Genomic DNA, 24,704 nt, shown 5'->3' on the forward strand with positions numbered 1-24,704 from the left:
CCCTTTGAGACATACAAAAGCCCAAGCCCTCCACTTAACAGCTTCCTAATAATTCACCTTAAGACCGTTTATTAAAATTTCTATGCTCTGTTTAATCAGTCAGACAATCTTTAAAATAGTAGCCAATATTTGTTTTTGTTATCCAAAATATGACTACGCGCAGAGATGACAGAACCTTCCAGAACAACCTTTCAAGGACTATGACCCATGGGCACAGATTCCCTTCTGTTCTTTTTAAGTGATGTGAAAGTCACACAGCATACCTCTGAGACTGAACTGCCACCACCTCTCTCTCCATACCAAGGTCATTCTGGTCTAAGCATCTTCTTGTAATGCGTGCAAACATTGTTGATAAACACCTATTGCATATGGTGTTCCTTCACCTCTAAGGGTACTGTTACACTGCACTCTCAAGAAACTATCTGAAACACTATACTTAAAATGTTACTAGGTATGTATACATATGTCTTTGAACTTGCTTTGAGAAGTCTTGAGAATAAGTAATTTTTCAGCTATAGGTAAGCATATAAACCAAACAGATTTACCACAGCAGAACAAGTTCGAAGTCACATGATATGGCCACAGAAAAAGCACACTCTCTCCACCCCATTTCTATTTAGACTAGGCTTGTATCTACTCCTCCAAATCAATTTTTTAATTATTATAATTATAAACACAAAGAATTCACCTATTTAAAAACTAGCACATACTTAAAATGTTAATCTAAAGTAAGGGAACACAAAAGGTAAATCCAATACAAATTAATGAGTTTCCAATAAACAATAACAGAATCTTCTGGAATTAGAAATGCATCGTTGTACATTTAATTCAGAATGCTTTTCACTCTCCAATAAGTATTACCCTTGCATTTAACCATCTCTCTGTCATTCCAATAGCTAAATACACTATGCAAGTTGCTTATCATCTCTGCATCTAATGCAGTTTGAAATTTGCTTGAAAATGCTTCCTACACTTAGCATATTTATAAGTTACACCAGATCAAATATTTGAATTTTAAAAGTTGGGCCCCAGAAATATTTTCTTCTATCTTCCATGTCATGGCTTCTGTCAAAGTGTAATAGATATCAATATCACTTTAAATGCACATTCACATACGTGTTTACAGATTTGATCAAGTAGCATAAAAAGATTACACTTCCATTGCTGTAAAACTAAGAAAAAAATCAGACAAGGTTCTCTTTCTTAATATTTAAAGATACCCATCTCCTGCTGGAGAAGCTTAAAGCTTTGCACTACTTTTATCTATTTTAAAATCATTCTGAACAACAGCCATCAATCCAAAGAAGTATATTTTCTAAGTATTCTTTCAGTCTTCAACAAAAGTAAGACATTGGGAAGGTACTTAAAGCCATTAAGATGCATGTAGAGTAGCCTCTAGCAACTTCCAACCTATTTAAATTAGCAGAATTTTTCTATTTCCATACAAATATTCTAGTATTTTAGTAAACATTTTGTACCTCAGTAGGCATCAGTGTTTGTTAATCTCATACATAACTAATAAAATCCAATCCTGCAATGAGCTCTATGTATTCAACAGGACTATGCCCAGGCATGCTAGACCACTGAGCTAGAGGTCACTGCAGGATAATGTTCTTCTAAGTACGGTAGTTAGTTACTGTGTCGAAATTATTCACTTCTACCATCACCTTGCAAATTCTAATTTGATAATTACAGTGATTATCAATTAGCATCTCATCACTATTTGATGACACACAATGACTTGAGGCTAACTAGCGCCTAATACTCAAATTTAACAAGAATGCCATGAAAAGAGGCATCATGGCAGAGGCTAGCAGGCATAAAGAACTCAGTAAGCAAAGAAATGTGCAACAGCTTTCAGACTCTGACAGGTTAATTTTCCTGATAAGCCTCCCATTCACAGATGGGCCAATGTGGTAAGCCAGGCGAGACACACACATAGTGGGAAGGACGTCTATGCAGATCTGCAGGCATTACAGAAGCAGGAGTACCACTCCAGGCTGTGTTCATGGGACAGGCTACAACCAGAGCCAGCTCTACCTTTGTTCCACCCAGAGAATCAATCCCATAATGAGAAGGTCTGCACTAACAATACTAAGGTTCTAAGAACATGGATTATCATTCAGTACAGTAAACCACTGTATATTTTGTAATAGTTAAATTAACTTTGAAAAGGAAAAAGAAATCAAATAAATCATTATATCTAATTATGTAACACAACTACTAGAAGACAGAAAAGCTGAAGAACTAAGTACAAAATGAATTTACAAGTGGTTTAACTACAGTTCGCCTCTATAGATCTGCTTTTACATGGGTGATCGTTCAAGTTTAGAGAGTACTCAACCAACCTGTTGCAGCTGAAAACCTTTTCTTCCATTCACCTTTCAGTACAAGATACTTAATCTCAATGACTTTATCTAATTTGTTTCCTATGAACTAAGAACCTGCATTTCAGTATGCCTGAAATATTTCTTATTTCTTTAATGCTGAAATAGTTATTATAAAAACATTAGCTGGTTATAGCATGGTATTATGATTCATTCAAAGTAGCCATGGCCCATATATTTCAAATGTTCGGGTTTTTATCACATAAAAAGATTGGAATCATGTAATTCTCTCATGCATATGATCACATCATTCCATTAAAAACTTTTTGTGCCTGTAGCAGAATTTCCATTTTCATGAAAGACTTTTATAAAAATTGTCATCTTTTCTCTAAAGTAAATTTTTGCATAAAAAATGATGAATGTATTAGAATCCATTAGAATTCAGAGTGGAAAAAGAACTGTAAGTTGTAAGACAATACAAATTTTGTGAAAACCTAATAGAAGCACTCTGCATTAAGACATCCATGCTGTTTTTTGTGTGTCAAAGAATTTTTAGAAGACTAACAATAATTTGCTTTTTCTGCATTATATGAAAATAAAAACCTATTTTGTTTCTGCATTATTTAATCCATTTAGCTTTCATTGTTTAATATCTTCTAAACTCCATACTTTTATCTGCACCAATATCTCTCAGAAGTAATGTATCTTATTCTCTTTGCTTCCCCTCCCCCTCTTAGATACTGATGGGTAAAACTAACTTAGTGTTAGGACTTTTCTTTAGGTAGTTTGTAAACACTACGTAACTACCCAAAATATACATTACCTAAAACTGATACTACTACAAATGCTTAGTGATCTGAAATATACTATCAAATATTTTTTCTATACTATGTGCTAAACAAAAGTTTCAATTCACTTTTTAATCCAATAAAATGGCTAGTTTACTACTAAACCACAGAAAACTGTTCTACATGGCGTCTAAATTGATTCCTCAACCACTGGCACTAAAAACTTGCTTGTATAAAAAAAATTTGCATTTTTAATGTAAACAGCAAGAATCATCAACATCTGTCTTCCAAAATGAAGCATCATGTTGACATCTATCAACAACTACAAAAAAAAAAAAAAAGTGACGTGAATTTTAATTTGCAGAGAGAATTATTTCAGGTATGCCTTGCTTCAGAATAACAATACCCTGTTAGGGCTTGCAGGCCTCAGCATAAGTAGTTTGGGAATAGCAATGACAGCATAAACAAAGCACTGAAAAAGGTTTATGAGGGTGGAGCCCATTATTAAACACTGGATTAAAACTCTTCTGTATCCTGCGGCTCCAAACTTTCAGAGGATGCAGTAGTAAACCCTGAGCAGACAAACTACAGCAGACTTGGCTTATAACCCCTCTTCCTCAACACACAAGCCCATCCAGTTATTAAAACTGAATGCACCGTTGTTCCCTATGAAATACTTGGAAACAAAGAACTAAAACACAAAGACCATTCCCCTTTATAAAGCATTAACTTCCGCTTTTAATAACTAACTCATCGTCCCACACGATACAGTTCTGCATTGTACAACACATACCACTTCAGTCAGACAATGCACACAGCAATAAAACTCAACCCAGCAAAGAAAGTGAAAGCTGCGTTTGTTCAGCATGTTATTTGGCGCAGCCAACTGTAATGCTTCTGCCTGCCATTTATTGTTTACTCTGTCAAAGGATTATTAAGAATTAGGCTACATTTGGCAATTTTTTGAGAAGGGAATTTACATGCAAAGTGACTGACACTTGATATTTAAAGTCTATTGGTCGATTCTGACCCTTCGTTTACAAGTGACTCATTTGACTGCAAGGATCTCTGATGTGGAAATGCCCAGATACGAATCAATTGCAGTTTTTGTCTCGGGTAAATGTTACTTGGCAATCCAAAAGAAATGAACAATGCTCGAACCGAGGTTCACACAGAATAGGACTCATATGTTTAAAGAATTCCTTTTACATGCCTGATTTAGTTCTAGTCGGAGGATTTATGAGTCCCCTTCTCCTAATAACTTATCTCAGTGCACAGTGTTTTTAAACACACACACACACACAACCAGCAGTTAACTCTTTTGCTGCCTAAAAGAACAGAAATGTACGGATGTGTTTAAGAAAATAGAAAAAGCAGGCTATTGATTCTCTCTGGGAGGTGGGGATAGGGGAAGGGTAGGACGAGAGAGGGAAAGAAACGTAGGTACAGTTTGCAAATCCTTGTTCCATAAAGAAACGATTGTGTGTAAGAAACGACCGTTCCTACATGAAATCAGCTCAGTGCGAATCCCGCAGTTTACCTCTGATAAGGATAAAGTAAAAGGGTTTCTCTGTACCCGAGAGAGATTCCCTCCCTCTTAGAAGGCAGATGCAGCATTTCTATAAACAAAAATGTCTCTAGCCCTACCTTGTGCCAGTGCTTGCAACATGTGGAGCTGAAGCAACAGAAACGCCCACCATCCCCGACAGAAGATGAAACAGAAGTTTAACTTTATCATCATTCCGCCTCGCCTGCTATTCCTTCGGGCAATAATTTCGCGATCCACCTTTCTTTCAACCGCTATTGCCTCACTGATCCCCATTCGATCCGACTGCCTGCCACTCCTGACAGCGCTTTGGTCACTGCTCATTCCGCACCCCGAGGCCGGGCTCTCTTTGGTGGGTCGGGAACATCGTCCGCTGCCTTTGCCCCGAAGTTTGGGGGGAAGAGAAGCCCCCACTTCACAGGAACGGCGCACTCTTTGATTTGTGCTCACTTTGCATGCAACCCGAAAGCAGCACTCCCTGTGCCTCCCGGTACGATAATCGCCACCTAAGTCAACGTTTCTTGTGGAGGTATTGATTGCACCAGAACAACCAGTCAGAAATGGGAAACACATGTTTCTCTGCACTGTCACATCCAATGTCTTCAACAGAAAGGGAGTAAGTTTATTGGCGTCAGTGTTTCAGTAAATCCGGATCCTTCAGCACATCGCTAACAGAAACAGAGAAAGACTGATCCATCTTTTCCACCAGCAGACAATCCAAAGAGTACCTTTCATACCGCAATGATGAAGGAAACTGGTACCCCTGTGATTTTTATGAAATGTAGTGAGTTTTCCAGCATGTGTCCCATTCTCCTGTAAAAACCTTGCGATGAAAGTGTTAAATTCTCGTAGGAAAAAAAAAAAAAGCGCCAGGAGGAAAAAAAAAAGCCTAATTGAAAGTGTCTCGCTATTCCTTGCGCTAAGGATTTATTTCAGACAATTTCAAGATTAGCCATGCAGACAGGGTAGTCTCCAGATATCCCCGCAAAGCTCTGCATAGTTTATATTAATCCGATTTTCCTTTGGATACAAATCTCTACCGTCAATAGAAGGGTTCGAAGGGTCCTCGAGCAGGTAAATTGAGCAGCTCTGGCTGCGATTCCAGCTTGCTGTGCAGTCAGGCCAGCGGCACTGTCACTTGAACTCTCACGTTCAGCCAGAGGTAGGGAAAGCCTCAGTTGATCATATCTCTCTCCTCCCCCAAGACTGGTGCTGATCTCTTTCTTGCAGGGAGACCACGGCAAAAATCACCTCTAACACGTAAAGCGCTTTTCTTCTGGACGACTGTGGACGCAGCAACGAAACAAACCCTCAGCTGGATAGTGTCCGGGGCGGGGGGAAGGAAAATCTCCCGAAACAAACAGCAACAAGGTGAAATCCTTCCAGCTCTGCTTAGATGGACTCCTGCTTTCCTTGTTTATGCAGCCCAGGGATCCTGGTTCTTCCTCTGAGCGTCTCTCCCCTACAGAAGCTGTAAACACAAGAGGGAAAGCGCTATCACAACGGCGGCGGCGGCGGCAATAAAACCGTGCCGAGGGGGAAGAAAAAAAAAAAAAAAGCGCTGGAGGTTTTACATTTAAACAATGCATCGGGTATTGTTTCAGTCCCGCCTTCCGTAAAGGGAAAAGTTTCGTGCGAGATTCTCTCTTCCCCCCCTCCCGTATTAAGAAGAAAAAATACGAGTAGTTATAAAAGAAGTACACCCAGGATAAACGCAAGTTAAAAACAAAGCACCTAAGCGCGAAGTTGATCAAACAAAAATCTTGTCAGCTCTCCCCCCCGCCCCCGAAAGACAGCCTGAACTTTTCTCGCCTCCTTCAGCACAAGCGCGGGTTTAACCCTCCCCTGGCAGCAGCTCGCAGTTCACCCGCCATCCCTCCGGGGCGCCTACCTCGCCGTCCCCGCCCCGCGTCCTCTCACCTCCCTCAAAGCCGGCAGACACGCTCCCCGCCCCGGCGGCCTCACCTCCCGCCTCCCCCGCGCCTCATCCCACCTTCCCCTGACCTACACCTCAACAGGGCTGTGTCTGTGGGGGGGAACATCCTCCACGGAGCTGAGGAGGGAGCTACTGGATGGGGGTACGTGTGTGGAACTGTCAGGACCGGGCGCGGGGGATATTTCACTACAGGTTTGCCCGCCGGCTCTCCACAGAGGCGGGAGAAGGAGCCCCCCCACCCCGCGCGCGCGCGCGCGCGCGCGCGCGCACACACACACACACACCGCCCCGCCGCCAGCGCGGGACCTGCCCGCAGCCGCCCGAACGCTCTTCGCCCGAACGTTCGCTGCTCCCCCCCCGTAGCACCGCCCCCAGCCAGGCCGCTGATTGGGCGGCAGGCGCATGCGGGTGCTGGGGGGCGCAGGATGTGTTCACGCGCGCAAGCCTAAAGGCGCGCGTCACCCTCGCGTTCCTGTTCCCCGCGCTCCTTATAACGGCCGCGCGCGCGCGCGCCTCTCTGAGGGGAGCTCGTCCCGCGCCCTATAACGGCCGCGCGCGGGACGAGCTCCCGCGTGCCCGCGTTAACGGCCGCGCGCCTGCGCGCCTGGCGGGACGTTCTGCTGCGTCCCCGCGCTCGCGGCGCCCCCTAGGCCCGTGAAAGGCCGCTGCTGCTGCTGCTGCCGGGTCGGCGGCGTCTGCTGCTGGCAGGGGGCACGCCAGGCACGCCCGCAAGGCTGGGGTGCGGCTGCCTCGGCTTGTGCGTTCCCGGCAGCTGTTCTTTTTGTCAGCGAAGGAGGCGAATAGCAGGTACGTGACAGAGCCGGGGAGCCCCGAGGTGCAGATTAACCCCCCTTCCCGCTCTGTGCATCGTGTTTAATCCAGCCCGCGAGGTTGGCAGCGCAGCAAAGTTTCCGAGCTTGGTTTGGTTTTATTCAATGAGTTTAGCGAGTGTTTGAGTGGAAGGCTGGCAGCCAGCTTCTGCTCTTTTTTTTCCTTTTTGACAAGCTGTCTCTTATGATGGAGCCATGCAGGCAAGCATAGTAAATTATCCCATCAAATGCAAGGTCATTTTTTTGTATTATTAACAGCCGGCACTATGGGTCCCTGACTGAGGTATATTATTCAACAAAGCACCTTTTCCTCATACCTTTGTTATTTTGTACCATAAAAAAGGTAAAGCATCTTCACTATTCCCACACCACCCCAGTGCAGGTGAACAGCAGCACCTGCCTGCCTCACGCGTGTAACACGTGCCCCTCCGTCACCCCCTCTCCTATCCGAGCCATCAAATCCAGGCAAACTGCTAGTCAGTTTTTCCTCTTGACCCTCCCTTTGTATCTTACAAGTTTATCTTTTCTGCCAGATTCTCACCTACACTGGTCCCTGCTTCTTCTAGTATCTAGCAGGTTATTAAAGTTTATGACATCCATTTTCTGCCCTTCCTTCTTCCTTGTGTGTGAAAGCCTGTTGCTCCTACACTCGAGAAGTTGCTGTGATTAAATTCTTCTCCTGTTCCGTCACCTTTTCCTGGTAACTAAAAGATATGAGCTGTACTTCAACAGCCATCTCTTCCTTGTGGTCAATAGAGCGTAAATCGCGATTCTGTTGTATCTCTCGCGTCACACTTTCCTTTTTTTGTGTGTGGACCACATGAATAATTATCTACAGATACCAGGACCCAGTGCTTGTGATTTTCCCTTCAATATGTCCATTCTGAGAACAATGCAAAGTGAACCTAGATTGTTTTCAGCTGTGTTGAGAACTGACCTCAAGGAAGTAACAATGTTTGCAACTCCCATTGCGCCATTAATAGTAGTTAATTTACTGCGGTATGAAGAAACTTTTTATTCAAATAGTAATTTTGGGTGGGACTGATTCACCTTAACTGGAAATGGGAAGTATATTTAATTGTGTGTTTGGCGGTTGGTTTTCTTAAGTGCTGTTAACAAAGGAGCACAGGGGTGCTGATGGAAATCTGAGTTTAAAGTTTCAAATTTAGTTTAGAAAGTACTGGGTGCTTCCTTATCAGTTCTAAGGGAGGCCATTTGCGGTGGTTATTAGTGTCTAAAGTCTGCCGAGTCATTGTCAAACCTGTGAAGTTTTAAAACCAAGATGTTACAAAAGAGGAATACTAATTTATGTTACTTTTGTTTTATTTTAGTGAAAGCTTGTTTCCTCTTGGAATTAATTTTCTTTGTAGCGCTTTAGATCTGTTAATTGTGCAAACACAAGAATAGGAAGCTAACTTATTTTCATCATTCAGGCCTTGCTTTTTTAAAAAAAGCTTTTAAATACGGTAGTGTCTTTTATAGTTGCCAACTCCACATCTCAGGTGAAGTGTTTTCAGTTTGTTATTTCCTTATTTTTAATAATAACCGTGTCCCTTTGACATGTCACAGAGGACTGTATTTGCAGGGCTTTTTTTCTTCTGTTTGCCTGGGTTGCAATAATTGTACTTAATAGTGGTCAAACAAGGAAAAAAAATATCTGAAGTTTTGTTACCTAGATGAGTAATAGGATATCACCATTTTACTACCTCTGTTCTGTACCTGCTTCTTCACTCTCCTGCATGCAAGTAACAAGTGAGGGACCAAACCGACAAACAGGCGGCAGGAAGACTAGCAGGAGAACGGCTCTCCCACCTGAAAAAGCAGAAACAACAAATCGGATGCTCATAATGACAGAAAAAAAGGAGGGGATGGGTTTTCAGGAATTTAAAAAGTAAGTAAAAGAAGCAGCAATGTAGTTAGTTTCATTTAAAAGTGGAAAAACCGAGGTAAAAGAGATTTTTTTTTCCAAATACTGTCGTGTTCTCCAGTGAGGTATAAATGTGATAAGTCTTCTAAGGGCTGCAGACTTTTGTACAATTAATACGGAATGCTGGGATGTTTTATTTACATAAGTGGTGAGACAGTGAGACAAAAGAGAAAGGAACAGAAGGGTCCACTGCTCAAGACAGGCCACTTGATGAAAGCCAGATTTCTGGACAAGATAATTGAATCATGGAACTACTTCTAGAGGAAAATCTTGCCAATGTTGTGCAACCTTAATTCTTAGTTTCCTTTTGCAAGACTTCATATCTTCTAGGGTATAGCTTTCTAGCATTTGGAGTTAGCTAAACTCCTTTAGAGTTTGTACATTCTCATGTACGAATAATTTTATATGCTTTTTTGAGAGACGCAGCAGGTTGTTTTGACCTGGTGTATCTCCTGATGTGGTTCTTGCAGTCATTGAAGGGTAGTACCCAACTGGGATGTAGATTATACCAAACGCAAAGTTTTTTCAACCAGGTGATTGCTATGGTTTGCTTGCCTATTTTAGTCCTGTAAGCCAAGTAATTATCTTGAATTCATTCTTCTATGAAAAAAAAAAATTAAAATCACTGATTAATTTTTTTATTATGTGGTATTTTCCACCAGTGCACTTTCTTCGATGATGACTTACTCTACCTGAAAAATGTAACTGGTAAAGAGTTTTTCTCTTACCAAAAACTTTGAAAATTAGATGCAGAGAAATATGAACACTTCAACAGGCATAATCATAATATACTGTTGCAACCTAAAAAGTTAATATTTTAGTAAGATCTTCATCATGATTAATGTAGAACAATTAATATTTCTAATCCCTTGGATAGAAGGATTTCCTGTAGAAGGTACAGATCATGTGGGTACCCTGAAAACACTGTTTTGTGTGTTTTCTATTTTCCTTCACTCAAAAAATTAAAGTGCAAAACTCAGGGCAAGCAATTGCATTGACTACCACATGGTTGTCCCAGAAGATTTTTATATTGCCTTTCCTTTTCTCCCAAGAGAGATGCAGCTTTAGAAAACAATGAGTATGTGAGTAGAAAGTAACTTGCTTTCAAATGGGATTTTTTTTTTCAGCATACTAAATCAACCTGAATGCAGTAAACTATTGGGAGGGGGCTAAAATCTTCCTTAACAAGGGTATATTCCCAAGAGTCACTAGCCAGCTGCTTTGCTTTTATGGTGTAAATATGCTTCTACATCAATAATAAACATTGGAAGAGAAGAAAAAAAAATATCACATTACATAGCTGGAAGTCTCGGGGGAGACATTAAACAATGACTTCACCACACTTCTGGAAGTATCTTCTGCAGTGAACACTGTTGCAAGAACAAGAATAACTCCCATTAAATTTTACTGGGCTTAAATAACTTAATATGGTGTCAGTTATAAAACCCCAAAACAAACAGAATGACAGATTTTTGTTTTCTCCATGTGGTTTGAATTTACATAAAAGAAATTAGAATTAGATTTATACACCTCTTAGGTCTGATTTTAAATTCAGAAATGCTAGCAAATTCATAGTTAAATTCCTTTGCTCGCTGCTTAATATGATTGTGCTTAGGAGTCTGGGAACAGATGAGGTACAGTTCTAAGGCTCAGCGGTAAAAGTTGAGGGCAGAGGGAGTAGGTCGAAATGTACGTTTCATGGCTTTTATGAGTCTAAGAGCTATCCTGATAGAGCTGTAGCACAGCTGTGTTTATGTTCAAATACAGTGAAGCTGATGTGGACAATGTCTCTACAGTCAGGAGAAGGGGCTAGCGCAGTTTCTGAATGATCCCATCTTCTGTATTATCCCAATGTAACAATAGGCTTTCCTATTTAGCTATCAGAAGAAATTCACAATGACCTAGCCACGTTGCCCTGCTGTGTTTTATGGAGTGGAGAGTTAGCGAAGTAACATAAAGGATCAAGACAACAGGTTCCGCGTTTTTGAAATGTAGACGTTTGAAAACATTCTTAGAGCCTCCCAGAGGAAGACTACAGGGGCTGTAATGATTCTACTCCAGACAAGTTTGGCTAGAATGTAGAGAGAGATCTTAGTTTAAGAAGTCTGTGTGTTCAAACACCAGCCAGCCTGGCTATCCAGCCATGGGTTGCAGGGATTGCCCTTTCATGATTCAGATGACGCCCCAGGTGTAAGTGACCTGAGCGCTTTGAGGAATGTCTGAAATTGCCCATAAACACTAGGGAGGACTTTGGACAAAGACTAAATCTTTTGGTTGTATCTAACCTTTACACTTATGAGTGCCGTCTTGGTAACTTTCTCAACCTTCTAGTTGATGAGGAAAAAAATAATAAATAAAGCAGAACCTGCAACCATAAGTACAAAAGAAATCTACTAAACTGCAACTGAATATAACTACTGAAATGCATTAATGCATCAACTTACACTTGATCACACGAGGTAGAAGACTTTCAGGCTATAGGGAGTGTGGTGGTAGCTGCTTCCCACCCCACCCTCCCTTTTTTTTTTTTTTTTTTCTCCTGAACTGAACCCAAACCCATCCACAACATTAAAAGGTACTGCTCCCGTAGGATGTGTTTCAGGTAGAACATAAAACGTTAAGCACTTTGAAATGAGGTTACATTTCATGGTGTTTTCCATTTTTCAAAGTGGGAACTTTGATATTAAAAAACAAAACAAAAACAAACCCCCTGAAGTCATGATATACCATGCAAGATCCAGTGTGATTTATGTTGGTTAGTTTTAATTTCCTGATCTTCTTGTACTAAGATGCTATAATATGACCATGGTTTCACCCAGAGAGGATGCTAGTTCAATGGTTAGTGAACTGATTGTTGTCTCCCATATGCTTACTCACAAAGATATTATGAAGACAACATTCCTGTCGTCCCTGAACAGTGTTGTAGAAGATTGTGTTTTTATCAAGTGCATTGGTTATTTTCAGATGCAGGGTAAACACCTTGTCTTAAGAAAGCAAAGACATCTGTTGAACATTTTGTGATGGGATTACATTATTACTGTGAAGAACAGTGTTAAATGTGTACATGGAGATCGTATTCTAAAAATAGCGTATTCTTGAGATACTGTGATTGAGAAACACAAAGTAATAGATGTGATGAATTAGTTCAGTATTACAATCCTGCATTTTTCTGAATTGATCAACATGATTCTAATGCAATAACCTTAAAAGAAAAATCTCAATTTATTGCAATGTGATAAACAGATAACAAGAAGGAGGATGAGAACAATTACTACAAGGGCTTGAGCAATTATACTTACTAAAGGGGATATAACTGAACATCTCAGCTATATTACTGCTGTCATAGTCTACAATTTGCCAATCATCTAAGATAAATGGGTCGTGAAATAAGAAAGTAAGCTTTAAAGAATACATAGAAGGTATTTACAGTGATTGCAGCATTCGCCACCTTAGTAATAATTTTTTTTTTCCTCCATAGGATATGAAAATATATTGATTAGTACTGTTTTAAATTTAAATTAAAATCCAGAAGAATCTGGCACTATGGGGACCTCAGCAAAGAGTTTTCTGCCATAATGAGAAGACTGTTTCTTGTCTTTTAATGACATTTTGGTTTTATTAATCTTTTGGGCCTGCACACTTGTGTATCCAAGAATTTTCCAGATTTATTGATGACTGAAGTTGAAACATCAGGCTTAATCCCATAACTCTAGTTGCAAAAGCAAAAAAATGGACCAGACTCTGTCAGATCAGGGAGATGAAGTAAGAGGATTAACATGAGTAAACCAGTTTGCTGGCTGGTTTTTACAAGTACTGCTATTTTGGCATAAAATTAAAGTTGTCCCAAAACATTTTTCCCCAGTTATTTGGTGCAGAGGATCTTCACCAGCAGGTTCTTTAGCAACTAAAATAATTTATTTGTCACCACTGTTCTCCTTGGCTGCATCCTTGTGTATGTCAACTCACCCCATCTCTTGACTGACTGTCTGTAATTCAGCTGGCATCTAATCAGTGCTTCACTGCTTTTCAAGACTGGTTCTTCTCAGTGCTGTGATTCTTCCTTTACGTATGAGCTGCTGCTTTTTTTTTTTTTTTTAAGATGATCAAAAGCAATTATATTATGTCTTTGAATCTGTTCAAGATAGGGCAAGGGTCCAGATTAACACTGAAGAGCTTTCTTTTTCACAGGTCTCTTATCATGATTCTACTAACATAAATTAATTTTGTAGAAATCCAGGCTGTGGACACAGACAGTACATTTTACCATTCTCATAGCTTTAGCTGAAGGGTATTATTGCTGTTCTGTGCTCAGAAGGGAAGAATGCATACTAATTACAGAAATTTTATCTTAATTTCCATAGCAATTAAATGTTATTTTAAAAGGCTAATCTGAAATATTTTCTAAGAGATCCACTTGGGTGACACCCTTGCACCATTTTTGGGAAAGCTGTGAAAATGTATTTAAATGTATACTGAGGTCTTTTTACTTGCTTCAGATTAAAAATATCTCACTTTTTGGTAGTAAACACAATATGAAATGCATATTCCTTGAAAAAAACAACCACAACAAAGGAATTCACACCAGTGGTAAATTTAAACAGCAGCAGAATATTATGATAGTGTTGACTGCAGTAGCTGAAGTAAAGGAGAAGTATTGGAATAAAAATAAAATAAAACAATCTTTATTAAAGAAATTTATGTTTTAAAGAAAGTAGCAAAACTTTGTGGCTATTTACACAGAAACCACTGACTTTTCTTAACTACTCTGTAATGCATCTATGCAGTAATTTGGACTGCTTATACTTAAAACAGATGCCAGCATTATTCTTCAGAGAGTACTCAGAACTGAGTGAGTGCAAGACAGATGGATGCAGAAAAATCAATAGTTCACAGAACATCATCAGATGCATGCATTTCATATAGGTCAAGTTTGATGAAACCTAAGTTTCATGAATCAACACTTCTGATGTAAATAATTCACTATAATGGAAAAAACCCCCGCTACGCTTATAATGTTACAATATGATCTAACTCCTGTAGTTGGTTTATACGTACGTATGATTCTACTAATACAGGGGTTTGGGACAGCTAAAGATTGGAGATTTTTTCTGTTAGTTGTGAGTTCAGCAAGATATGGAAAACTTCATGAAATTTAAACTGAGTGGCAGTTGCAGTGCAATAATGCTACAGTTGTTTGGCTTTTTTAACGAATATATCTGTAATTCTTCACAATAATATTTAAATCTGATCTCATTCCTGAATTTGTATGTGTATCATCAGTTTTTAAGTATTCCAAGATGACTATAATGTGACCTTCCTTTGGGAGCCGCTCCCCAGCGCTCTCATAGGTACAAGAAGAAAATGTAAGTACAAACGACAAGGTGAGATGACATGCTATATAAAGCACTCACTGTTACCTTAACAGTGAAATAAAGTAAGGCTTGGCCCAGTCTGGATTGCTACAAAGAAGTAGAACTTAAGTCTGATGTAACATGTTAGTTGAACTGATGCAACTCTACAGATTTCGGTGTGGTTACGTCTGGTTTATACTGGTAAGGTGAAAAAAACCCGTGGGAATTCATGTCATTTTCTTTTCCCCAGAACTATAGTGGATTCCAGATCAGACGCTATGTAAGATTAGAATAAGGGCTACTTTGTTTTCTTGAGAATGTATATCATTGCTTTTCATGACAGTCTTATAAAGGAGCTTTAAAAAGTCCCCTCACAAGGAAAAAATTAAGCAGATAAGGGTGAAACTTCAGTATTGAGTTGTAACTTGGATTTATTCACTCACAACCGAAATAAATTGTGAAGTTTATAACCTTAAAAACCTATAAAAGCCTAAATATTAATAACTAGGGCTAAACAAATTGAAGGAAGGCAGTGCATACGTTACCCCTTATGGACACAACTCTGGTGTATTTTTCTTCTGTGTTTGGAAAGAAATAGCAATGTATTTCTTTGTTAGTCAAAATTAATACTTTGTAAGAGTCACAAGGAAGAATGCAAAATACCTTCAAGTTTATAATGCTTGGATAATACAATACTATACAATGCCTGGAAATACCAGACAAAGAATTACCTAAGAAGTTTTGCAAATTATCAGTGTTCTTTTTAACGAATCTCAAACTGCCATTAAAAGTTCCAGAAGAGTGGAAAGAAAACCCAATGTTGTGTAAATATTTTAAGGTTAAACATGATGCCACAAGTAATCCCAAGCATGTTAATTGAAGATCAGTTCTCATGCACTGAAAGGCTGGTTAAGATGGAAACAGTAGAAACGAAATTAACAATCAGTGCTGATTGATATGATTTTTATGGAAAACAGATATTGAACAAGCATGCTGATGCTTTTGATGAGATTACAAGGTTGACTGATAATCTCCTATTGTTTGATTTAATGTACTTCGACTTCAGCACTGTCATTTGGCCATAATGTCTTGCATGATTGTGGTTTAAAAAAAAAAAAGAAAAGATGTGTTATCTGATGTTCAACCTTTTAGGTTAGGATGATAAACTGAAAAAACTTCAGAAAACCATCATCTGGTTGAAAGGTGTGTGGAAGAAGTGCGTGTATGGGGGAACTTTGTCAGATCTCTTTTTTGGCCTGATGTTACTCAGGATCCTTCCTGGAGAATGATATTCTGATAGATCTTTAATCTGTCAGGAAAAGCGTGCTGGAGGGGGGAGGCGGGGGAAAGCCCACAGTTGAAAAGTGATGCTAAATTATTTCAGACTACAAATAAGAGTAAGGGTTGTCAACAGTGAATTTGCATCTGTATGGTGACGCTTAGAAAAGCTCAGCTGAGGCAACCGGCAGTGTGGAATTAGAGAATGTAAATTGCAGAATGATAAATCCCTTTGTGGATGCCATCATTCCTGAGTAATGTGAACTCTAGTCTGCTGGAGTTCATAATTTAAGGGATTTTAACATCTGAAATTAAATAATCTACATTGAGTTTAACCTGTTCAATTTATTGCCAGTGTTCATCAGCTTAGCTTTCCTGATCTATCCAGTTAGACCATTCCAGTTAGTAACTGGTCTTCAAATACTTTATCTAGAAATGCAATGGCTTCCCTGTCTGTAGAAGGCATTGTTACTTATTTAGAAAATAATGTTTAAATAGAATCTTTGCTATTCCTAATTAGGTATTTCTCAATGTTCGGTGTTGTTTCACAACAAAAATAATAGTTGTGTTAATATTCTATCTCAAAAAATAAATGTTTGTGTACATTTTTTAGCTTTCAAAGTTAGTGAGAGTTTGCAATATATACCAACATTGCTTTATCAAACCTTAAAGAAACGGTTATCTCACAAGCTGGAGGTAACCTTGTCTGACCTTACCAATGGGAGCTTAACCATTAGCTTCAGGGAGGAGAGAGGAAAGGAAGTTGCTATTGCACTGGGGTTGGTTGTTCTCAGTTTCACCTGAATTCAGTGATCATTGTTGATCACAGTAGCACCCAAAGAATTACTCTAATGTGCAACAAAGAAAGAAAAGAAAGACACTATAAAGTTTCAGATACTGAGACAATTGTCAAGAGAAAAACAAGATGGTTGCTTTGGGAACAACAACAAAGCTAGCAAGGGAGGACATTTACAATTAAGTCTTTAAAAAAAAAAAAAGTCCAATTAAATTAATCTGTAAAATGCCTTGCAAAAAATTCAGTTTGGAGTCTCCATATTTCTCTTCTCTGATGAGAGAAACTTTGTTTTGTGGTATTCTTTGAATAGTGCCTGCATCTTGCTTTTTCTTTCTCAACTCTTGACTTCAGCCTTTCAAAAGGAGATTTACACAATGTCTCAGACATCTTACAACAAACATAGATTAATAAAAAATAACTTGTCCTTGGATGTTGGCAAATCTCAAAACCATATGCTCAGAGAGTTCTTTCATTCAATGATAATTAATTTTTTACAAAATGAGTAGCTTTAATCATTTGGATACCTGGATAGAGTCTGAATCCTGCTATGGGTGTTTGAAGTCTCAGGGAGTTGCAATAGATCAAGAAAAGCTTTCATAGATGTGGCCTTTCTACTTTTACTATATACATCTATTCTAAATAATATTGAGACTAATTCTGCCCTTTGTCATAATGATATAAATCCAAAATAAAGCCTTAATACTGCAAGGACTTAGTATATATACTCAACTTCAGGCAAGGGACAAATCCTATGCATTACAGCAGTAATATATACATGCTTAACATCCAGCAGATGAATATCTCTGCAGGATTTAATTTAAGCAGACACCTCTAGTTTCAGCAAATGTCACCTAGAGCAGAACTTGGTGCTACGGTTGGAGACATTGTGCCGTGCTTACTGTTATTGGTTGATCTTTCTAGCAAGTCACAGGGGCTTACAGTCACTCAAGGTTCATTATTTTGGCAAAAATTCATTAAAACGGACCCTAAAAAATGCTGTTGCATAGGTGGTTATAAAAACTCTGAAAAAAAAGAAAGAACAATACATCTTAAATTGCTGCTTAAAATACTACGGATGTAGGATTTTTCAATTACAAAGCATTTTAAATTATTCTATTTTTAGTTACATTAATATATATTTTTAAGTAATACGTGCAAATATGTCCCTAGAAGAACATCAAAAGGGTAAAAAAGAACCCTTGTTTTAGTTGTACTCCTGTGCTGAGTAGTTACACTTTGTGTGGCTCCTTGGTAAACATTTAGGTGGAGAGTAATTCTGAAAAAGAAAAATGAAAGAGAAGCTTTCCTTCTAGCACATTGCAGTATATTGTCTTATGACACAGCTAAGTATAGCTAATTTATTTGGAGCAAAGGGGTTATTAAGATGAAGATTAATGCACAAATAACTCTTATTCCTGGAAGCTTACTGTGATGCATAAACTCGCAAAATCCGTTGCATAGGAGGGTTTACAACTGTGCCCAGTGTAGCTGTGATCTTTTTATCAGTGCAATGATACTGAAGGTACTCTTCCAGAGGCTGTCGCAGAATAAGGGCGGAGGGCCTGGGGTTCGTTTTATCACCACAAATGTGTAAGTGTGTATACTGGAAGGAGAATAATTGTACCTGGGCTTCAAGACTATTTATGATTGCAAGGGGAGTTAGTACCATGATTCCATGCTGATAGGGACAGCATAGAGAAGCCACTCGGCAACAAATGAGAATTGTTTTTTCTTCTGTTAACTGTGCTTTATAAATGGCTGGATCATTATGGAGCGCTTTTGTTCTGTTTTGCCTTTCTTTGGAGAAGCGGGTACTTAGGTAGAAACAATATGATGATTTTTAGTAGATCAGGGATCTTGTCCTGTATACTTTCTACATGCATTTAACGTGTATCATATGTCTAGTGAAATAATTCACAGTAATATATCAGAATGTCCCTCTAGTAAGGTTAGGGGTAATAAACTGTTGTTAGTAGTTCCAAGGTCAAACATAGTTCTTTCTATGAAAATAAAAGATAGCGCTGCATTACCTTGTCAAGTTAATACAGTGTGATAGAGCATCTCAGGCAGCACATCCTGAAAGACTGTAAATGTCTAATAGATTTAGGAAAACTGTACCTCAGGGAACATATTAGGAAGAATTCATCAATGGATCAAAACTGTCTTGGAGCCTTACTTATTGGGGACCAGCACAGTTTTAAATTATTACTTTCTTAAGAAAAGCCTCAAGACAAATTGTATTTCTTAGATTAGCTGTACAGGAATGGGTCAATAATTTCTATTGGAGAGTTTTGAGGGTTTTGTGTTTCTTTTTTTTTAACACTGGCATGAGCAATTTCAATAATTTGAACTCTGTAATTAAGTTTTGAGTTTTTTCCCAAATGATTTTCAAATTGCTTAATGTGCTGTTTATAGTCTGTCATTCTTTACAGATGAAATTGGACATATTTGTGAAATGTCTTAGCAGCGTGCCTCTAATGACAAAGAACTTTAATTATAAAATATGGGTTTGCAAGTTTTGCATTAATTAGATACGAAATTAACAAAGTGTAAAGCTTGTACACATGTTCACACACATATAGAACATCAGCAAGTTTTCATCCATAGATGTGTCTCAATGTGTTTAAACATTTGGAATCAATACTGTTTTAAGAATAATAGCAATTAATAAGAATTCTGCTATTCTGTGTGCTTTGAGTTCTTCCTTCTACAGCTAGTCCCTGTGAAATCTGTTCCTCCATATTTACAATGTGACCAAAGCCGAACAAACCAGCCTCTACTTATTTTTCCATCTATGATTGAATTTAAGTTCTCTCAAGCAATTTATAGGAATTTCACCTGTTCTGGAAAACTCATTCAAACCAGCTGGCCCAGAATTTTACTCTGTGGACCTTATTCTCCATTTTACTTGCCAACGGAATTTCACTAAATTCAGTGGAGTCTCACCAACATAAAAACGGTGTGATGAAAAGGCAGTTTACGCTCTGTTACTTTCTAAGAAGTCATGCAGCTAAAGAGGAGATATAAATATGCACAAACATGATGTAACTAAAGAGTGTAGCTTCAGGTATTTGTAGGCCTCCAAGCTAATAAATTCTATGTGAACTTTTTTTCCTGCTTACATGCTTTATAGCTATGTTTTTGTCCCAAATCTCCAGAAGGAATGCCTAAAAGGAACTTGGACAGACCTTGGGTGCCCCAGTTCAGAAGTACATTCTTCAAAAGGTTCACTTAAGGTGCATGAGGTTTCAACAGTAAGATTTGCAAGGCATTTTAAAGTTTCTTTTTACATATGCCCAGAAGTAGGCACACTTGATCTTGATCAGGATCTTTGTTTTGCTGTCTCCTCTGACAAGGGGCAATTTCAAACCTCCAAAGGCTGCTTCTTACATTTAAATATCCATTGAATGAAATTGATAAACATTCCTTGGAGCAGAGGTTGGAATTCACATTTCCCAAATTAGTGCCCAATCCTGTGATGAAGTTGCAGAATCACGCTCCTTTTTGTCCTCTCTTTCTCTCTGATGTAGCTGATCCTTTCTTATAAAGTTGTGTAGCTTCAACAGCAAAGAATACCACAACTAAAAACTCCTGGAACCTTAAAAGCTTTGGAATTCTTCAGGCTAATGCTTCTGTAGATGCTTCACCCATTAGTTGGTGGTGGCATCAGTATCTGTGTCCAGTAGCATTTCAACTTGAATCAGGAGTGGGCTTTTGAAGGGAATCTACCAGCTGTCCGTATTTAGCATGTTTTGGTTTGCATTATGGAGTACTCTCAGTTCATGTGAACTGCATTTATTGCAGATAAAGCTAAGCAGAAAGAGATGCTCAAGTGTTCAATTCATTGGATCAGACAAGAACAAGGCTGAAGTAAATCCCTGTGAAACATGCATGGATGATGGGTCCTCAGCACCAGTTGTTTCATTTTGTTGATCTACTTGTGTTGCATTGCACTGACAAATTTTTACAAGACTTCATTCTTCTGAACGAAAAGCAGGAGCATCTGCTGCCTTTTTTAAAAGGAATAGCAGTTAAGCTTGGGAAATATTGTAGGCTATCAATCCTAAACCAAGATAAGCATATTCCGGAATCTGCGATTAGAAGTTTAAAACCTTTAAAGAAATGAAATTTAAGACACACATCTTTCTTTAATATTTTCAACTGGCTAGCTTTGGTGGTTACCTTTTCAACTTGCGGGCTGTTCAAAATTCCACGTTGAGGTGCTTGATTTTCTTCTGTGCATTGTATAAATAGTTAAAGCACCTAGCATGCAGTTATGGATTCTACTGGTTTCTGAAAATTAAAGCTTGAGATGAGCACTGCAATGACTATGACTGTTGTGAATATAGTCTTTAGTTTAGATTTTGTGTTTAATAAGAACCCCTTAATGGCTGCCCATTAGGTAACAATTTGTTATTCTTCAGATGCACTCTTCCTTCAATACAAATGTCACAGTTAAAACCTTATTATGTATTGACACTCAGCTATATTAACCCTGCTATGTCGACGGGGTTTAAAATCATGATGGACTGTAACACACTACTTAAACAGGAGATCTTTATACTGAGGAGCAGATAAATAGGATTAATAATTCTGCCTTTCTGGAGTAATTGCTATTTACAAAGCACAAACTGGTCTACTGATGACATCATTAGAGACTTGCTTTAATTAAACTTATATTGCCTGTGTTTTACTATGCCTCTTACTGTAATTAGATTTGTATAGGACACTCATTTGTAAACTGGATATTGCTGCAGAATAAGACTTGCTTATATTTTTGGTGGCCTATGTGCCACACAGTAATTAAGAACAAGTTTAAAGTTAAGTATGTGTTCAGCAGTTTTGTTGAACTGTTGCTTCTTTTATTCCCCTTCATTCAAATTCATACCTCAAATAGACATACTAGGGAACCGATTCTTGCAATCGTATTGATGTTGAGTAATGACTTAATTGCTAGACTGTCATTTTGACATAGACTATTCTAATCTCAGAACAAGAAAAAACAAATGCAGGTTATTTAGCAAGCTGTGTTCAAGCCTAGAATTAAAATGTTTTGTCAGTATCACACAGAAGAGGAAATAAGGTTTTATATTAGTCTTTATTATCAAATATAAGCCATGGCTTGCAGTGTGTGGAGAGGAATGGATGTGACTTTTAAATCAAGTACATATTGATTTTTAGTGTTGAGAAGAGTGACCAACAAAAATGAATTTGGAGAAAAGTAGCATATAACATTTTTTTACAGATACCTGCAATTGTTAGATCTCTAATTTTGTAGTTCCCATAACAACGTCCAAATGACTGAAAGCTCTGTACCATTGCTGTCCATTGAACCAGTGGGATGTGGCAGGCTATTGCTCCAACTTCCTTGTTTCTCTGGGAAAGGCAAGTGCTTTGGGAAGCTGACTTCAAGTTTTCCTCTAGATAAAAAAACTTTACTGCCTAAGTGGATACAATTTACTTGGAAATAAAATGTTATTTACAAAAATAATTATTTTATTTCTTGGTTACATGCTTTGGGGTGCAAATGAATTAAGAGCATGTAAATGCTTTAAAATAAGGAAATAATATTTTTGTTGCCTGCAACTTATGCTTTTCTAAGTTAGATATTCATTTCCCAAAACTGTTTTTATTCTCAATATAATAAAGCAGGCAGGTGCATAAAGTAAACCTGAAGCTGTATTCTGACGTTTGTTTGAACAGAGTGGCTTAGTCCAACAAATTGACAGGACTCATGCTCTGTCTAGTATGCTGACAATACAACTAGTTCATTCTGCCTTAAATGCGTTAAGACATGGGAAAGGGATTTACAGGTTGGGGAACGTTGTTTTGTTTATCCTGCTGGTGATGAAACTAACCCTCTAAATATCTGATGACAACCTGCTATTTTAGAGATTAAAAAAATGCCTGAACTGCTTGTAAAATAGTGAATAGCCTACTTTGCAAGTAGCCATGATCTTTAATTTATTTATTAAAGTTATTTTCATAGAATATCTATGTAAAACCTGACAGCTTGATTGCACTGGGGTCTTGCCCCAGGGCAGCTATTTGGATACATCACGGACACAGAATATCAACACAAAACAGTTTTGCTGGAATAAAAAGTCTGTCTATCATGCTGTCCATATTTACTGTCTCAAGTGCACAATTCAACAGTTTTGTAAAATTGAATAGTATATGCTCCAATTCTCTCTTGGAATGTTGTGATGTTAGGAAACTATTGTATTTCTGTGCAGAAGGAGATGGATCTTTATTCCGTAGCAAAGCCTTGCCTAGAGCATTACCATTTTTTCCTCCCCGTATGTTTAATGTGTGTTCCTATATACAAATTACTGTTAGGTCAAACCTCTTCACAACTAGCTTATCGCTGTCCCTTCCAAACTGTCTTTATGTTAATCAAGCGATTTTTGTTATGCCCCCCATACAAAGCACTAAGCCAGGAAGGAAATAAGTTCAAGAATACATATTAGCATCCTTAAAATACACACAAACAAAGGTACATATTTATGTCAGGAAAATGTAATAGTTATTCCAAAACCAAGAATTACAAACCTAGAAAATCACATTAGTGTATTTGGCCTTAAATTGATCTATAAGTCAGGGAAGCAGAGTTAGAGGGCTGAATAGTCTGTCAGCAATGCCATTCTGTGAAATTTAAGAATGCCAACAATGAGGAAAATATATCTAGAGTTTTGAAGCCTCCTTCAGAGTGGTATGTAGCAAGGAAACATAGCATTGTCACCCTAGCAAAAATAAAGAAGTTAAGAGCCTCTTCATTAAGCACATAATTACAATGAAAATATCTTTGGAAAAAGAGAAAGAGTATGCTTATAGTGCTACAAATATGCTTTCTTCCACTTCAGGGCATGCCTACACCATGAAATCGAGGAACAGAGACCCCAGTGTAGCAGGAAAGGCCAGGAAAGCTCTGGAGCAGAAGTAGCTGAGGACCTGAAATTGTCTCTCCCAGTGCTACATTGCTCTGTGTGGTTGTTTCAGCTTGGATTAGCACCAGCTCAGGTACTTTGGTGTGGTTCTCCACTGTCTCCTGCAGCATTCCATCACTGCCACAGCAACACAGTTGAGACTGTTTTGATGCCTTAACAATGCATTCCCAGGTCTTAACGTGTTTGGATTATATTTGGGTCTCATCTGTATTGTTATTAATGCTGAGATTTATAATGCTGGACATTATATTTGAAATTCCTCTTTAAAAGTTTGGAGCTTTACCTGCAATCTAGCAATAGACGTGAACAGTCTAAGTTACATCTTAATGTGGAACTCAATTTTTAATCAATTTTACTCAGTTTTACCTCAGAAAATAACAAATGAGTTTACTTGCAAATTTTAGAATTCACCTTTTTTTTTTTTAAGTGTAGCAAGCAGCTGGAATCTTTTTTACAAGTCCAAAATACATCTCCATCTTAACTATGAAACCGTGACCTGCTTCCCTATAATTAATAGTTATCCATATGTCTGCTCCATGCTTTACAAAATACAGACGTCAGCTACGTGCCTGCTGGTTTTTCCTCATGGGCTTCATGCTCCATTCAATGCAGAGGGGTGGTCGTACTTGCTTATAGTATGTCTGCATAGCACAGTAAATTGGTATGCAAAAATTCCCATGCAAGCTCTGAGTAAGCATTTATGCCTGAACTTAGAAGGAGAGAGCTCAAAGCAGCCAAGAGCTGCCACTGCATTGGGAAGTCCAATTAGGTTTGACTGTAGTGCGTTTAATGTGGCACTTGGACTAGATCATTGTCGCAGGTCCCTTCCAGCTGAACTTTTCCATTCTCAGTATGGATTGAATCTTGCGGGCATTGGCAGCTAAAATCAGTTTCCAGTGAGCTATACAAGTTAATTTTTTCAAAGATTTACAGTAACTAAATTTGGGCAAATTTTCAGAAGAGTGTCAAAAGCCAAAT

General features: G+C 38.5%; 2 protein-coding genes across 4 annotated transcripts in view; one reads left to right on the forward strand and one right to left on the reverse strand.

Moving 5' to 3' along the window:
* Window positions 1-6,521, reverse strand: part of SDK1 (sidekick cell adhesion molecule 1) — a 412,431-nt gene extending 405,910 nt beyond the window's left edge. The window contains exons 1-2 of one of the 3 annotated variants that reach the window (XM_054842564.1): window positions 6,396-6,521; window positions 4,763-6,132 (exon numbers count right to left, since the gene is read on the reverse strand). In XM_054842564.1, the coding sequence (XP_054698539.1) occupies window positions 4,763-5,234 (472 nt within the window). In that variant the 5' untranslated portion in view covers window positions 5,235-6,132; window positions 6,396-6,521. The other 2 variants (XM_054842566.1, XM_054842565.1) reach the window with 2 other exon arrangements.
* A 722-nt stretch (window positions 6,522-7,243) lies between these two features.
* CARD11 (caspase recruitment domain family member 11) overlaps window positions 7,244-24,704 on the forward strand; it is a 114,071-nt gene continuing 96,610 nt past the window's right edge. Inside the window, exon 1 of the mRNA XM_054842569.1 lies at window positions 7,244-7,404. The gene's annotated coding sequence lies outside the window, so the exon portion shown is untranslated. The remainder of the gene's footprint in view (window positions 7,405-24,704) is intronic.

Source organism: Grus americana, chromosome 15 (genome assembly GCF_028858705.1).
Source record: "Grus americana isolate bGruAme1 chromosome 15, bGruAme1.mat, whole genome shotgun sequence".
Classification (NCBI taxonomy): Eukaryota; Metazoa; Chordata; class Aves; order Gruiformes; family Gruidae; genus Grus; species Grus americana.